General features: G+C 43.2%; 1 protein-coding gene across 2 annotated transcripts in view; it reads left to right on the top strand.

The window, feature by feature from the left end:
* LOC111867702 (zinc finger CCHC domain-containing protein 10) overlaps positions 1-16266 on the top strand; it is a 187107-nt gene that overhangs the window by 64378 nt on the left and 106463 nt on the right. Inside the window, exon 1 of one of the 2 annotated variants that reach the window (XM_023857770.2) lies at positions 1310-1735. The exons of the other annotated variant lie outside the window; for it this stretch is intronic. Within the exon in view, the coding sequence (XP_023713538.1) occupies positions 1335-1735 (401 nt within the window). The 5' untranslated portion in view covers positions 1310-1334. Of the gene's footprint in view, positions 1-1309; positions 1736-16266 lie in introns of those variants that run through there. 2 annotated transcript variants of the gene reach the window in all.

Below are 16266 nucleotides of genomic sequence, written 5' to 3'. Positions count from 1 at the left end.
TACAGGGAATGGAAAATTATCCTTTCAAACTCTGTGAGCCTGACGCTACAGTTCGAGATTAAATCGTCTCATCCTTCCGTGTTCTGAAAGCTCCGAGTTTGAGCTGCCTGCATCACTTCTCATTACAGCAGTTTTGCGGGAGAGGAGCTGCATCTATAACATTATACAGACTACGCTTTGAACGGTTTAATGCACGTTTCTTCTGTTATATACACGTCTGTTCCACAGAATTGCTGGGTGTTTGGACTTTTTCCATCGACCGGGATTCTAGATAATAGAAGACACGACGTTTCGGAAACTGAATGTTTTCGTCTTCGTCTTCACCTAGTGAGGTGGGCCCCTTAGAAAAAATTAATCTTAATTACTGTGATCCGAAACGTCGTGTTTTCTATTCCCTAGAATTCCGGACGGCGGAAAAAGTCCAAAAACCCAGTAAATCTATGTCTCATCCACCATCATCAGAACCGTACATACATCTGTTGTTTATGTGAATTTTACTTACTTAGTTTGTAACTCTGGTTCCTCCCAAGAAATGTGTAAAAGTGTGTGTGNACCAGACACATATCAACGATGTAGATGTTGATAATACGAAGAATGTGACATTGTGTTTTTAAATGTTAAATTTTAGACTGGGTTCAGTGTGGCAGCAACGTTAAGAGTATACACCTGATGATGGCCGATAGAGGCCGAAACATGTAGTGTAGAAAGAACAAGATTAAAGACATATAATATATATTGTTTGCACTTGGGACGGACTTTGTATCATTTGTCATTCATTGTAAATTCTATATTTATGTCTTCAAAAGTAAAATACGTAAAGCTTAATTAAGCACTAAGTCACGAAGACGTGTGGTACAGTGGAAGTGTAGGTCTATGGATTCTTAATGTCGATAATGTTTTAGGCTACTCGTCAGCTTCATGCTCCAGCCGCATTACACCTGAATGGGTGCGCCCCACTGCCGGTGTGCAGAAGAGAAAAATCTTTTGCCTCTGCAGAGAATCGACACCGCAATTCCTCGGTTATTTAGCCCATACTCCAGTCACTTCTGACTGAGCTGTTCGGCTCCTGTATCTTCATCCAGTCGCAGATGTACGATCGTTACTTTAGAATTTTGTTTCCGTCTGTTCGGATGAGTTCACTTTCACGGGCTGTCTGTTGTATGTCGCTTACGTGCATCGCTCCTGGCTTAAGCGTAAGAAAGAAAAGCTGCGCGCCAAGTCGCTCCATCAATTTGAACACAACAAGGAGTTTATACCGGCAGGCAGACAAACAGGTCGGCTGGCTAGGGCCGATCGAGCGGCGAGCAAGTTTCGTTCTCTCAGTGTCGGTTGGGATGGCGGCGCTGACGGACGCTGCTCCGCCGTCGCGACGCCAACAGAATCGTTTGTGGGAGTCCGACGCGTGGAGCTGTCCCGATCCCCAACGCTGCGTTCGCTGTGACAGTGCTGTAACAAGCCCCGCAACTCCTTGTGCTGGTGTTGTTAACTTCGTCCTTGATAACCAAGCCGCAGACTGTGAGGATGAGGACCACGGGAGAAGCCCGGAAGAGGACAGTGAAAGATGGTTCCTCGTGGGATGTAAAAGACCGTATCAGTACGAGCCACTTGTGCAGGGAGACGCGGACCTCGAGGAGGGCGATGAGGAGGGTGAGGAGGAGGAAGAAGATGATGAACTTGATGTTTTGTTGGTGGAACAGAAATCGTCATTGTTGTTACCTGTTGATGAAGATGAAAGGTAGAGTCTCAAGTCTATAGTAGTATGAGTATTATGGCAATGTAGGCCTCTTGTGAATAATAATTTGGATGTGTCGTGCCAAATAGCTGCCTTCTTCATATCATATTACCCTTGTGAACAGACTTCAGCTAATGGTTATGTTCAGGGCGGCTTTAAGACAATCTCCACCCGTGGGCAAAATATTATCTTGGGGCCTCTCTCTCTTTCCGTTTTTTTTAGGAAAAAGCCGTACAATTTATCATTACGGGATTTATTTATACAAACGAAAGCGAAATAGATAGGAAATGATTGAAGCACACAATCCAAAAATTACCTGTGTTCAAAAGTGGTCTATAAAACACACTGTACCTACATGTACATACATACAGCTGTAAGTTGATGTAACATAGACTAAAAGAGTCTGCAGGTTATTCATGATATATTTGGAAATAGTCGCTGTGGCTGCCCCTAAATTGAGGGAGCCTTGGGGAAATACCCAAATTGCCGGCTGAATAAAGCGGCTATGCTTGCGTTGTTCGATTTTTGAACATGCAGGGTAATTCAATCTAAATTATGCATTTCGCTGTTATAGTCACTCGTGTTATACTTCTGAAGCGTTTGAGTATTTGCCAAGTAGTTTCAGCACTGTATAGTGACCTCGCACTTTGATAATCTTCGTCAATCCAGCATTGCTATGTAGAGGATCCATTCTGGAAGATTTTGTTTTGCAGGATTGTGCTTTAATGCTGTTAGATCACCGCAATAAGAAATAGCGCGCTGATTAGTGTCCTGCTTTCAGGAATCTTGTTTATGTTTTATTCAGTTTGTCCTTTTTCACTTGAACAAGCTCCATTTCCAAACAAGAACCTATGAGTTTGTAAATCACGGTTGTCATCAGATTGTTTTAATTTGATCATGAAGGTTTAGATTTTGTGTTTACATTTTTTCGCTTAATGGCGGGGTGGAGTCCAGCTGGGTCCACTCGCCAACTGATTGGCCTATTGTAGCCTGCCACGGGTGATTATGATGATGGAGAATTTGGTGGAATGAAGACTGGCAGGGGAAACCGAAGTATTCGGAGAAAACCCGCCCGAGCTCCACTTTGTCCACCACAAATCCCACTTGACCAGACCCGAGAAGGAACCCGGGCCGCCGCGGTGGGAAGCCAGCGGCTAACCGCTTGAGCTATGGCGCGGCCTTTGTGTTTACATTAGTTTTCTCGTTAACGTCGCTTACGGAGGATAAGGACTATATTCTGCCCCCTCCCCCTCTCGCGTATAGTTAATAATTTGAAACGCGCCGCTGCTATGCTCTCCCGGTTTGCGAATGTGTTTCAAGATTATATGAAGCAGCGAGAAATTAATTTTTTTTTTAATCTTTTCTTTTTGTTTGTTGCTATCACCCAGTGGTCGTTTTTATTACGTTGTTGTGGGCAGGTATGATCCTGGTTTACGGCTGTTCTGGGCTCCTGTCCGCACTCCACTCTTCAATATCATTGAAAGGTAAAGTTGCCCTGTGCTTAACTAATTAAGCACTGCGCCATGAAAGCGTATGAGAGAGATCCACGTTTTCTAGACTTTGGCACTAGCTGGAGATCAGTGGTCAGTTTCACGCCCCGGCCGCTTTACCCCCGGTACCCATTGGATAGGAGGTTGGGTGGACCCCAGAGCCGGTCTGGACGACACGGAGAAATGAAAATTCTTGCCCCCACCGGCACTTGAACTTCGATCCATTGGTCGTCCAGCCCATAGCCAGTCGCTGTACCGACTACGCTATCCGACTCTTTCATTGAAAGAAGGTTTCAGTAAATTTGGTATTTGTAGCCCACGTGGACCTGCTCATGCTACTTCGCTAGACCTAATGGTGAGGACCAGGCTGCCGCTTGGGGCGGCACGATTTACAGCCGCTCTGTTAAAATATCATTTGCTGTGTTCATGTTATGAACATTAATTGAAAATAATTTAAACGTGTTATACAACAGTGTAAGTAAAACGTTTAAGCATTACAACAGCGTTCAGCAGACTGCTTGGCGGTTTTGTATCATTAATTGTGACGAATGTCGATCTATTTTTTAAATGAGGGGGCGGTGGAATTTTTCGTCGTCTAGGGCGGCATTTGGACTTCCANGGCGAATTGCGAGTTAAGCCAGGACCAGTGACGTAAGCAATGATAAGTTCATTAGAGTTCTTGACATACAAGATGGTGGCAGCATAACAGTGGTGGAAGCGGTGGGGATACCTCCACGCCCCCGCCACCACGCCGTAACAGTGGAGACAGCGGTGAGATAACCAATCCACCCCTGTCGTAAGGGCGTAAGGGCATAACAGTGGTGGCAAGGAGGGATACCTCCACGCCCCCTGACACCACGGCATAACAATAATAATAATAATAATAATAATAATACATTGTGAATAGGGCTGCTTTCGTGGTACATCTAGTTGCTGCATTCTGCTGCAGATCTTTATATTACTCCTCTTGTTTGAAGGTGGGTGCGGAGTGCTCGAATCAGATATTCCCTTTTCACTGCATGTCTTCAGACTCCGGTCCTGTTGCCCCGCCAGAGGAGTGTTCATTACTGCCTGAGTTCTGGGCTATAATATACGGTACGTGTGCACATTGTAGGCGATTCTTCAGTTGTTTGAATTTTTAATATAAGGAAAATCTTTCGATCTAAGAATTATAATGAGTTATTAGAATATTACGGGACGAGGAACTTTGTGGTTAACACATCCGATCTAGCGTAGCTTGGGTAGTGAAATCTATGGCGCTCCGGTGGGCTGAAGGAGAAGTGCGCACAGAATGTTGGTGGAGAAACCTCTTGAGACTCGTCCGCTTAGATTGCCGAGATGGCATTAAAGTAGAGCATAAGGAGGCACGTTATGACCAGGGCCCGGAGTTTGATGACCTGAAAATATTAAAAAAATGACCTATAAAATGACCGAAAAAATCCAGAAAAATGGCCTAAAGGAGAAAAGAAAGAACACTTCGCTTCCATGTTATTCACATTTCAGAAAACATATGAAGAAAAATTCCCTAAAATTGCCAAAAATGACAAGAAATACCCTTAAAAGTCCAAAAATTTACCAAAAAATTACCCCCAAATGAAAAAAATGACATTAAACCTAAAAATGTCAAAAAATGACAAAAATTACCCATAAATTTGATTTGTTTCATTCTGGTGCGTCACACTAACAATTATAAACACCAGGAAGCTGCTGTGATTGTGAAACGTTCGACTTGATGCGTACTGTGCATTATAGGATATAAGTGTATGTATTTTAAATCAAAACACCTATTGTGGTGGTAGTTTCCAGTTTGTAATAATGTTTCCTCTGAAGATGGCCCGTAAGGACCGAAACATGTAAGGGAGATAAGTTTTAACGTAGTAAAAACTTACATGTCACATTGGACGGAGTGGTTTGTATTTATAATTACCTATAAAATTTACATTTATGTAACCAGCAGCTCATATCCGAGATTTATATATTTAAGAGCATCGCATAGGATACAAGGAAAAAAAGATGACATGTCATCAAAATCCGGGCCCTGGTTATGACTATGAGAAGTGGATGCAACTCATTCAGTATCGTTGCCATTGATGGCCTTTGGTGTTAACGAAGTCTGCTGTCGGATTATTAGTTTTTATTTCTGTATCTAATCTGTGGTAACTTAAGTGGCTCCCTGAGAGACAGTTTGATTCCAGGCCTTCATGATTGTCTTGGAGGTGGGAACTGCGTTTTGTTTCAACAGTATTGCACTTCATTCTATATCTGTTTATATATGGATTATTTTGCGATGTTGTCCGTAGCTTACGTCGAATGGTACGGTGATTAGTGATTAATAATGATTGGGCAGGATACGTGACGAGGCGATCATGGTCTAATTTGGGGTACGGTCCCACCGTTTGCCCGAGGGAACTGAGAACATCGCGAAGACTTCAGGTAGAATAGTTGGTGTCCAGGTCGAAATTCGAAGTCTGCATCTCCCGAACTTTCTCTGCTGTACCATGTCACGTAAATTTACAATTGAGTGCACTAAAAGACGGACATTGTTTATATATCATGGACGAAGATCAGTGCAACAGGACGCTAAAATACAACATTATGAATGTAGGTCTGCCTGTGGTCCTCATAAGCTATGTGACGTGAAAACAGTTTGCTGGCCCCGTACACCATTGTGTGTTTATTATCCTTTCAGTTTTGCCTCATCATTTGGTAACGGGTTGGGGGAGGGGGCTGCCAATCGTGCTCTTCTCGCGGAACCACGAACCTATCATTCTTCAGCACGGCTGACAGGTGCATGTGGCTCGTTTTAACTCAATAAATAACGTTACATTGTGCAGTTTATGACATAATAGCATCTTATAAAGATAGCCAAAGTGATTTTTTTAATCGGTTATGGAACGCTTCCGAAACTGCTTTCCTTTCGTGGAATGTGCTCAGAGACGCGCCTTCATTGCTTAATGCAGTTTTCGTGTTTAACACATGACACACATTAAATGCGGCTTTGGTTTTATTTTACACCTTTGTAAGTATTATTATTGTTAGTTTCATGTTGTGTTAGCACACAAATAAGTAAGAATTGATTTAGTTATTGTTATAAATATTAACTTGTATATGTGTGTGTACATGTATTGAAATTTCTCGCCACATAATGGCATAACCACTGGAAATGTACTTATTTTATTTTTCTCACCTGATAATGTTAACTTTATTTTCTCTTGGAATTATTATTATTATTATTATTATTAATTTATTGCCTTTATGTAGAGTATTATTTTTTATTTTGATTTTTAGTTATTTTTGTGTCCTACGTACTAGTGCTAACTTTGTAATTGGCCTGTATGCTGTTAAGTTTGCGCGTAAATAAACACGAATTGAATTATCGTCATCATCGGACAGTTCCTCAGTTGATTGTTGTGGACACTAAATGCCCAAATATGTTCGTGGTTTTATGACTGTCAGTTTGAAAGTGTTGGGGCGAGTAAGTTAAAGAGCGCATTTCTACTTTCCTAAAGTAGGCCTAGAGATCCGCATCCTGTTTGTGTGTCTCTGAATGCCCCCCTATCAACTTTTAAATGCTTGAACAAATCTGTATGAAACTTGGTATGTATATCATGGCGACTGAGCCCATCCCAACGGCGTACTTCATAAATCCCCCCCCCCGTGGGTCTCTCTGTGTATCCCCTATTGTTGCTAGGTAACATTCCAGCGGCAATGAAGAATTGTTGGAGGCGTTTTCTATGAAATCCGTGTCATATCAAAGGAAAGTAGGCGATTAGTTCTTCCCAGAACTTCTTGGACGTGTACCGACCTACACGGCTTTGTATCTAAACGTCAGCACCTCAAGTCCAACTTTTTGAACTATATTTAGGCCTCAGTTAGAGTTTGATTTAAATGGCATCAGGTTGAAAATATGTCTTATGTAGTTCGGTATTCTCTCTAACGAATAATATCTCCTAACTGAAATTGTATCTTTTGAGCGTAAAATAAACGCAGATGGTTACAATACGACCCACACACACACACACACACACACACACACAAACACACACACACTCATTGAATTGTTTGTTGTTACGTATTATGCGTTTCAATATGACGTGTAATTATTTACCAATGTAGGCTGCCCTTGTTTTTCATTATTGTATGTTGTATCGTTTTGTTATTGCCCTTTCATTTAATGTTCGTTCCAATCTTGTAGGCCTGTTAGTTGCCGGGTTCACTACTGTACACTATTTGTGATATATTTGGAAGAATAGATTCTTACTTTAGTAGTCTTTTGTACAGTTTCACTTCCGATCCCTTTCGTTGAGAACTGTAGATGAAATATTGTTATCTTCCTGTTTAGTTCTGTGTTTTATTGCTGTTTTGTTCTTGTAAAATTCACTGTTGACCAAAACGCTGGATAAACATAGCACTATCATTGAAGGATTAACATAATCCGTCAATGATAATATATGTATATATTAATAATGGTGATGTATTTGGACATATGTGATATGCACTCACATACAATAGACGATTTCATTAATGTTTTAGAAATTTTAACCTACCAGGATGGAATGTACTTAGAAGAATGTGACAGAGGATACAAATTCATGTTGACAGTAAACATTATATAAGCAGTAAAAAAAACTAAAAGGTATCCCTGTAACAGGCCGTAGAGGCCCATAGGGTTGTGATACGTCAAGGTTCCCACATTTTCTCTAGACAGTCGGCTCACAGATGGCGGCGAGTTTGTCAGCGTAACGCGCCAGCCGCCATTTACCCCCCAGGAATATTCCTGGTACTCGTTTCTGTTAGAGGCCGAGTGGACCCCAGGGCCATACCGCGGCTGGAAGGATTAGGTAAACTGAAAAAATCCACCTCATCAGGATTCCATCCCTCGACCTTCCGGCTTGTAGCATAGTGCCTGAACCAACTACGCTACCGCGTGCACCCCAGATCAGATAATCAGATATGCCAGTAAGCTATAATGACAGCGAGTTATCTGAAGATGGCAGTAGAAGCAACTCAGTGATATCCAGAAACATCATAACATCGAGATAATGTCAGTGGCCGTATAACCATTACCATCCTCGTAATGGGTGACTATTCTACTGCAGCTGTGCCCCCCACCCCCTCTGTTCATAATACTGCATATGTGGAGCAGTGCTGCAGAAGTGCTGCATCCAGCAGCATCTTTTACTTTCCGAGAAATGGGAACTGTGTGCTTATATTCAATACAGAACCGAAATGAGACGCGGAGGAAACAGCGTTTCCGTTTCCGTTTTGCCATCCTGTAATTGGCATGTGCCCATAGGGCGCGGCAGGAAGTATGAAAACATATCCGAGCGAGAGATTTAGACCGCGAACGTCTGACATACTGTGATATTATTATTATTAGCCTTGCGGCTGTTGACTCGGCACATAAATAATAAAGAATTGAATTGAATTATTACTGGGGTGAGACTGAGTCCACTTGGTACTGCGGCCACTTCTGGCCTATTGTACCAGCTCCAGATGATAGGTGAGGGTGATTGTGGAGCAATCGGTGGAATGAAGATTGGCAGGAGAAACCGAAGTACCCGAAGAAAGCTCCCCCAGCGCTACTTTGTCCACAAATCCTACGTAACCAGACCCGGGTTGAAACCCGAGCCGCCGCAATGGGAAGCCAGCGACTAAGCGCCTGAGCTTTGGCGCGGCCTATTATTGTTGTTATTATTATTATTATTATTATTATTATTAGAGGGGGTGGGTTTCCCCATGCACTTAGACCAGTTATTGGTCCATTGTACGTCCCCCTTTAATTTCTACTGTCGCCATAGCCTACCGGTACTGGTTCGTGGTATCAGCCCCGTTCAGCCAACGAGGTCGGTCGTCGGTACCTGATATTTCCCCCATCTACCAGAGGCATTGGAAACTACTTGGGCCGGAAATTGTTGCCTAATTTTGGTCAGAGGTCTCCTAGAGACATGAGGATCTTCTACGTACCGTAAATCTACGACACGGCACCCACGGCTTAAAGTCCTTCCCGGAGGACTTGTTCCCTGAATTTTTCGGCCCTTAAAAATTCCACGACCTCCCCCGTGTTTGAACCCGCGTACCTTGAGTCATGAGGTGGGACCGTTACCCCACACTACTGAGGCCGCTTTGGCGCGGCCTGTATTACTATCCTGCTCAATTTAATTATCAAATTTCTTTATGAGAAGCTGTCAGCGAATTCAGTGGAGGAGAATCCGTCCTGAAAGCTGAAGCTATCTCAGTCAAGGAAGGTTCGAGTTCAGAATAACTCGCTCGTGGACCCTATCGTGAGGCAAATGAATCCTGTCCATAACAATAAAACCGAAGTTTCTTTAGATCTATTTTAATAATATAATAATAGAAGGAAGTGCACTAGTTTAAGGCACTGGTTCAGACTTTATGCAGAGAGGCTGAGGAAAAGCACGAACATTTTATTCATTATAGCCTGTGTTTGGACCGAGACGCGAACCCACTATTTATCGGGTGTGCTGGCCACTCGCTTTCGACATCTGAAGAAACAGAACTAAGATGTGTAATTCGTAAACGCCAACGCGAAAAAAAAGAAAAAAGAAAATATCTTGACCCTAATTCATTTGTATTAAATTTAAAGATTATTTTCCACCTGCAGAAATCATTTAGCTCTGAATGAAGGTTTACGTGATTACAAACAGAGAAATGTGACGAGAAGATGCGAAAATGCTGATAACGTACAAGTATATAAATACAATTGCGACAGACCAGAGGAAGAAACGCCATACACATGTATGCTCCTGGGAATACCGAAGAAGGGGACGAAAAACATAGGCTAGGGTAGCCGGTTTGCCGACCATGATTTGAACCGGGTACCTCTCCAGTACAAACCAGATTGACACCGCTGTGTAAACTTCGCAGTTAATTCATGGTTTTCTCACGATTCTATTTCCCCCTTTCTTTACACGGGCTGGGGCTTGGCCCTTGCACCGCGACCACAGTGATCTATTGTGCCTAAAATCTTTACACTTGATGACAGAAGCAGCTCAAGCTTCCGAAACGTCATATGTTTGTAAATACAACTACTGTAGTGAACAGTGTTTAATGCCTTTGCTGATACGGCAGACATCTATGCTATAATACATTTCGTTCCACATCCGTGTCAGCAAATCACGGTTGATCACAGCCACAGTAGCGGTGATACGGTTGCGAAGATGCAAGAGATTACCAGGCAATGGACGCTTTAGAAAAACTTGGAGAGATTCATTCTCTATCGGCGTAAGAATTACCACGATCCGATGCATAGTTCCTTTGTTGTCAATCTGTAAAATGTTTCACGGACTTATGAATAACCATGTATTATCCTGGGTTTCTGCACACGAATGTAGGCCTCCCGTGCTTTTGAAAACCTTCTGAATTTAAATATATTTGGTGATGATTGTCTTCTGGGAAGTGATATGGTACAGTTTGGTAGATCGTCACCAGGTTTATCCGAAACATCAGTTACGATTACCAGAATATATTGCGTCACATCCCAGAAAATGGCGATCTTCATAGGCACGCGGTAGCGTAGTTGGTTGAGGCACTGTGCTACAAGCCGGAAGGTCGTGGAATCGAATCCCGATGAGGATTTTTTCAATTGACCTAATCCTTCCAGTCGTACCATGGCCCTGGGATCGACTCAGCCTCTAACAGAAATGAGTACCAGGAATCTTCCTGGGGGTGAAGGTCGGCCGGCGCGTAAGGCTGACACCCTTACCGCCATCTGTGAGCCGATTGTCTAGAAAATGTGAGAACTTCAACATCTCACAATCCTATGGGCCTTCACGACCAGTTACAGGGATAAATTTATCTTTTACTATATATATCTGTGTTACGAGATTGTAGTTTTATTTGGACGTGGAAAATGCGAGTTTCCTTTTACAGTTCTGAACTGTGTACTTATGAAGACAGCATCAGAGTTCTCGCAATATTTTAGATTGCAGTCTCTAAAGCGCTACAGGTATGAGGCGCCCGCGTCTTGTGGATGTTTTGCTGCTGTTTGACATGTATTGGGAATGACGGCCGTGTAATATCTTCAGCAGCTTAAAAGCTCGCTAATGTTGGTTCTGGTCTGTCTGCCACGATGAGCATAACTTTGGAGAGATTGATTATTAGCCTTCCGACGGGCGGATGGAGCAAGTTCAGAAATAGTCGCTTTGGTACTCGTTCAGTGGAGACGCGACGTCTCGACTGTGGTGGCAAGGAAGTGTCAGATCCGAAGGAACATGACTCAGACGCCGAGTACAGCGCCGATAAACTCAGAGCTCAGTTCTGTTAGATTTCCAAGCAACTCTAACGAAGATAAGCTGTTTGTAAGTAGTGAATCACTGCATAATGAGGAGCTTCATAACTTGTACTCTTCTCCAAGTGTAATTAGAACGATGAAGTCAAGGAGGATGAGGTGGGCAGGGCAAGTAGCGCGAATGGGGGAGAAGGGGAATGCATGTAGGATATTGGTGGGAGAGCCAGAAGGAAAGAGACCACTGGGAAGACCAAGGCGTAGGTGGGTGGACAGTATTAAAATGTATCTTAGAAAGATAGGATGGGATTGATCTGGCTCTGGATAGGGACCAGTGGAGGGCTCTTGTGAACACAGTAATGAACCTTCGGGTTCCATAAAACTCTGGGAAATTCTTGAGTAGCTGCACAATTGACGGCTCCTCAAGAAGGGCTCAGCTCCACGAGTGAGTGAGTAAGTATAAGGAGTGCATCATAATTTGTACTTTTCATCAAATGTTAGACTATTAATTTAATAAAACCGTGCAAGTTTAATTAAGCGGCAACGTTTCTGAACGTTTCCTGGTTCGAATCTCGGTTGGGACATCGGCTTTCCTGAGTTACTTTCGTGGTTTTTCCTTAGTTCCTCTAGACAGATGCCGAGACAAGACGTGAAATTAGGGCACGGCCGCTTCCTTTGACATTTTCTCCAAATTCACGAGTCATCAGTAGCTCTGCCAATGTACACTATGCAGTACAGTTCGACAGCGTTTTTTAGTACAACATAAATAAGTAAGCTAAGTACAGTGATACAAGAGGATGAGATGGACGGAGCGCGTAGTATGGGAGTATGGGAAATGGATACAACATTTTAGCGGAAAAATCTGAAGGTAAGGGACAGTTAAGCCGGTCACGGTAGCCGAGCGGTCTAAGGCGTGTATTGTCTTCGCTCGCTCGGAAGCCGGGAACGTGGGTTCGAATCTCACTCAGGGCATAAATGTTTGTGTGCGTTTTTCTGTGTTTGTGTACAGGTAGAGGCCTTGCGACGAGCTGATCACCCGCCCAAGGAGTCCTACCGTATGTCTAAGATCTAGAAAAACCGAAGTGAACGGAGAAGTTCATGGAGGTAGTCCTAGGCCCACTGGGGCTGTCGTGCCAAGGGGGAAAAAAAGGGGACAGTTAAGGAGAGGATAATATTAAGATAGGTCTCAAAGAAATAACGCATGAGGATATATGCAGGATTCATATGGTTGAGAATGGTGTCCAGTGACGGGCTCGTTTGAACAGTGTAATGAAACTTTCTTGACTACCTAAGCTACTGTTTGCTCCCCAGAGTTTAAGAAATCTCTTGTCTCTGACAGGACGGGAACACTGACTGGTGCTGAAGTTACAGGAAGGGACCCCGTAATTAACATTCCAGGACGCCTGTCTACCTCTCTCGATTTGAAGGTTCATAGACTTCCATTTATATGCCTCTGGTGTAATTAGTTTTCGGTTTCATGTGCTTCATTTGAATATTGACCTGTGCTTTTGTACTCGTAATGCCATTCTAGCGCTCACTTTGTTGGGACAATCTAGTTCTGAAAGTAACCATACTGACAGTGCAGTAAGGGTGTGGAGGGTAGCGAAGTAATTGTTTCTCTGTCCGACATTGCTCAAGGCTATTGCTTCATTAACTTCACCCTGCCTCTCGCTCCTACAGCTTAAACAACAGATTGACACAGCGGTAACTTTTCTTACAGTTGTAGTTGGGAGGTGTTGGGGTCGAATCCCGACCAAAGCAGCAGTTATCCTGTCTGAGGCTTTTATCACTCAAGTTTTGGGATAATGTCTCGAAGTCACGGCAAATTTGTTTTCACCATTCCGCCATGTTCTGCGCTAAACACGCGAATTCTGATGCTACGTGTAGCGGAACTCGAAGTTTCAGCACAATTATTATTATTATTATTGGAGGGGGTGGGTTTCCCCATGCACCGCGACCAGTGGTCTATTGTACGTCCCCCTGTGATATTCTACCAGTCTCTATACCCTAACGGTATTGGTGCGTGCCATCAGTCCCGACTCAGCCAGCGAGTTTGGCCTCTACTGGCCCAGCGGTGTCTAGATGCTTCCCCCATCTGCCAGAGGCGTTAGAGACTATTGTTGGGCGGGAAATGTCCTTACAAATTTGGCTCAGTGGTCTCCTTGAGATATGAGGTTCTTTTACGTGCCGTAAAGCTACGACACGGGACCCACGGCTTAAAGTCCCTCCCGGAGGACTTGTTCCCTGAATTTTTCCGCCCTTAAAAATTCCACGACCTCCGCCGGGTTTGAACCCGCGTACCTTGAGTCATGAGGTGGGAACGTTACCCCTAGACTACGGAGGCCGCTTCAGCACCATAAATACGCATCAGTGTCCGCTACCAGACACGATCCTTTGCCAGTTCTATCCACTTGCCGCCCTCACCCGTCTTTCCCAAAGATCCCCCTTCTTGTGTTTCGTAGTCGTCTAAATCGATATTTTGCGAGAGATTTTCCCTAAAAAATTCTGTATAGATTTCCTGTTTACCCTGTTCTTAACCATGAGACCGGTCCGCCGTAACTTCATATATTTGACCTTCCTGTCGATACCAGCTGACCTGTGTATAATAAACCACGCATTTCATCCATATGTAATAGGCGTGTACTAAATTGGTCACTTAGCTATTTTACTGTCGTAAAAGGCCTTGAGTATGGCCTACTTTGTTCTCAGATATTTGAAATTTATTCTTATTGTGGTCTTCTGGGCCTTTATGTTGTGTGGTCTGTTTCCACCTTTAACCCGAAGCTTGAGATTATGGTCCTTTGAACGTTGGTACCCACGCTGGTACACTAGACGGTGGTAAAACCCAGACTCTACCCTCACCGCCATGAAAACGTGAAATCTTATACATTTGTCATTTATTTTCCTCCTTCAAAGTAAGAAACTGCATTGCCCACCTATCCAAAACAATTGTAAAATATTATTTTGTGTATTCTTATCTTTAGCGTAGTTGGTTGAGGTGCTATGCTACAAGCCGGAAGGTAGCGGGTTCAGGTCCCGATGAGGTCATTGGATTCTTTTCAGTTGACCTAATCCTTCCAGCCGCACTATGGCCCTGGGGTCGACTCAGCCTCTAATAGAAATGAGTACCAGGAATTAAACAAATAATTTTCCTGGGGAGTAAAGCGCGGCCGGTACGTAAGGCTGACAACCTTACCGCCATCTTAGAGCCGATTGTCTAGATAATGTGGGACCCTCAACGTCTCACAACCCTATGGGCCTTCACGGCCTGTAAAAGGGATAGCTTTACTTTTTACTGTCTTTAGCGTTTTGGAAAGTAAATGTATTTGTAATTTTTAGAACCGAATAGTAACAAGTTTTTCCAGAGTTTATGTTTCTATGCATGTCAACATTGGATCATGTGATACTAGCGTAGCCGAGCGTCTTGTCCAGATGGGAATGTGATGCGAAGGTTCGGAGATTGGGAAGACACCGGAACTTGTGTTTCTGAACATTTTTGGTTCTTTAGTTTAATTTCTTGGCGTATCTGTTGTTCTTTTTTGTAATTTTTGCAGTAGATAAAAATACATCTGAACGTAACTTGCTTAGTGTCACACATGCCTACATTTTAGCTTGCTTAGACGTGGCACTTAATGGCCAGTACGAGTGTTCCTGGCTTTATTGAGTGCTGCCATCTCTTTCGAGAGGTGCGTAGAATGCAGACGAAGACTGCTGCAATTCGTCTTCTATAGTCAGTTTCCCATCAAATACTTTTTCTTGCCAATTCTGAAAGTCGTGTATAACTTTAAATTTGTTTTCATTTTGCTTGTGGTCCTGTTTGGGTGTGAAACTTGGTCTCTTGCATTAAGGGAGGAACATAGACTGAGGGTGTTTGAGAACAGGATACTGAAGAGAATATTTGGACTGAAGAGAGATGAGGTGATAGGAGGTTGGAGAAAACTGCATAATGAGGAGTTTCATAACTTGTACTCTTCTCCAAATATAATTAGAATGATCAAGTCAAGCTTAATGAGGAGGGCAGGGCATGTAGCACGAATGAGGAGGAGAGGAATGCATATAGGATATTGATGGGAAAGCCGGAAGGAAGGAGACCACTGGGAAGACCAAGACGTAGGTGGGCGGACAGTATTAAAATGTATCTTACAGAGATAGGATAGGATGGTATAGATTAGATTGATCTGGCTGATAGGGACCAGTGGAGGGCTCTTGTGAACACGGTAATGAGCCTTCGGGTTCCGTAAAATGCTGGGAAGTAGCTGCAGATTTGGTTGCTCCTGAAGAAGGGCTCAGCTCCGTAAGTAAGTCCATTAAAGCATTTTTTGTATTGCATATCCCAGCTGTATTTTACCTTAACATACGCTCCCGCGACGTGAAATAAGAGATGGACTATACGTAGATGTGTGGAATATCCACTCTTAAATTACGTAATATAAATTGTTTTTAGTTTCTTCTTAACCCACATGAAAGTGTTTCCATTGTAGTTTAACCTGTCAGTTTTACAGCCGAAATAATCCACAAATGGAACTGCTCAGTCCATTATAGAAATACAGTGGAACCTCGCTTAACGAGCATAACCCGTTCCAGAATCTTACTCGTAATGCGAAACACCCGTTAAGCGAAACACTCGTTAAGCGAAACATTTTTTCCCATATAAATTAATGTGAAATACGATAATGCGTTCCATGTATAACGTTTACTCGAAGAAAATTATATACGAGGGGGTACCCAAAAGAAACCGAACTTATTTTTTTAACTTATTTATTCAAATTTTAAGCACAAACCTTCAGTCCCCTTCC

This window comes from Cryptotermes secundus, unplaced genomic scaffold (assembly GCF_002891405.2).
Source record: "Cryptotermes secundus unplaced genomic scaffold, Csec_1.0 scaffold1297, whole genome shotgun sequence".
In the NCBI taxonomy this organism is placed as follows: Eukaryota; Metazoa; Arthropoda; class Insecta; order Blattodea; family Kalotermitidae; genus Cryptotermes; species Cryptotermes secundus.
Note: the sequence above shows the minus strand (reverse complement) of the source record. Positions and strands in the feature narration are given on the sequence as shown.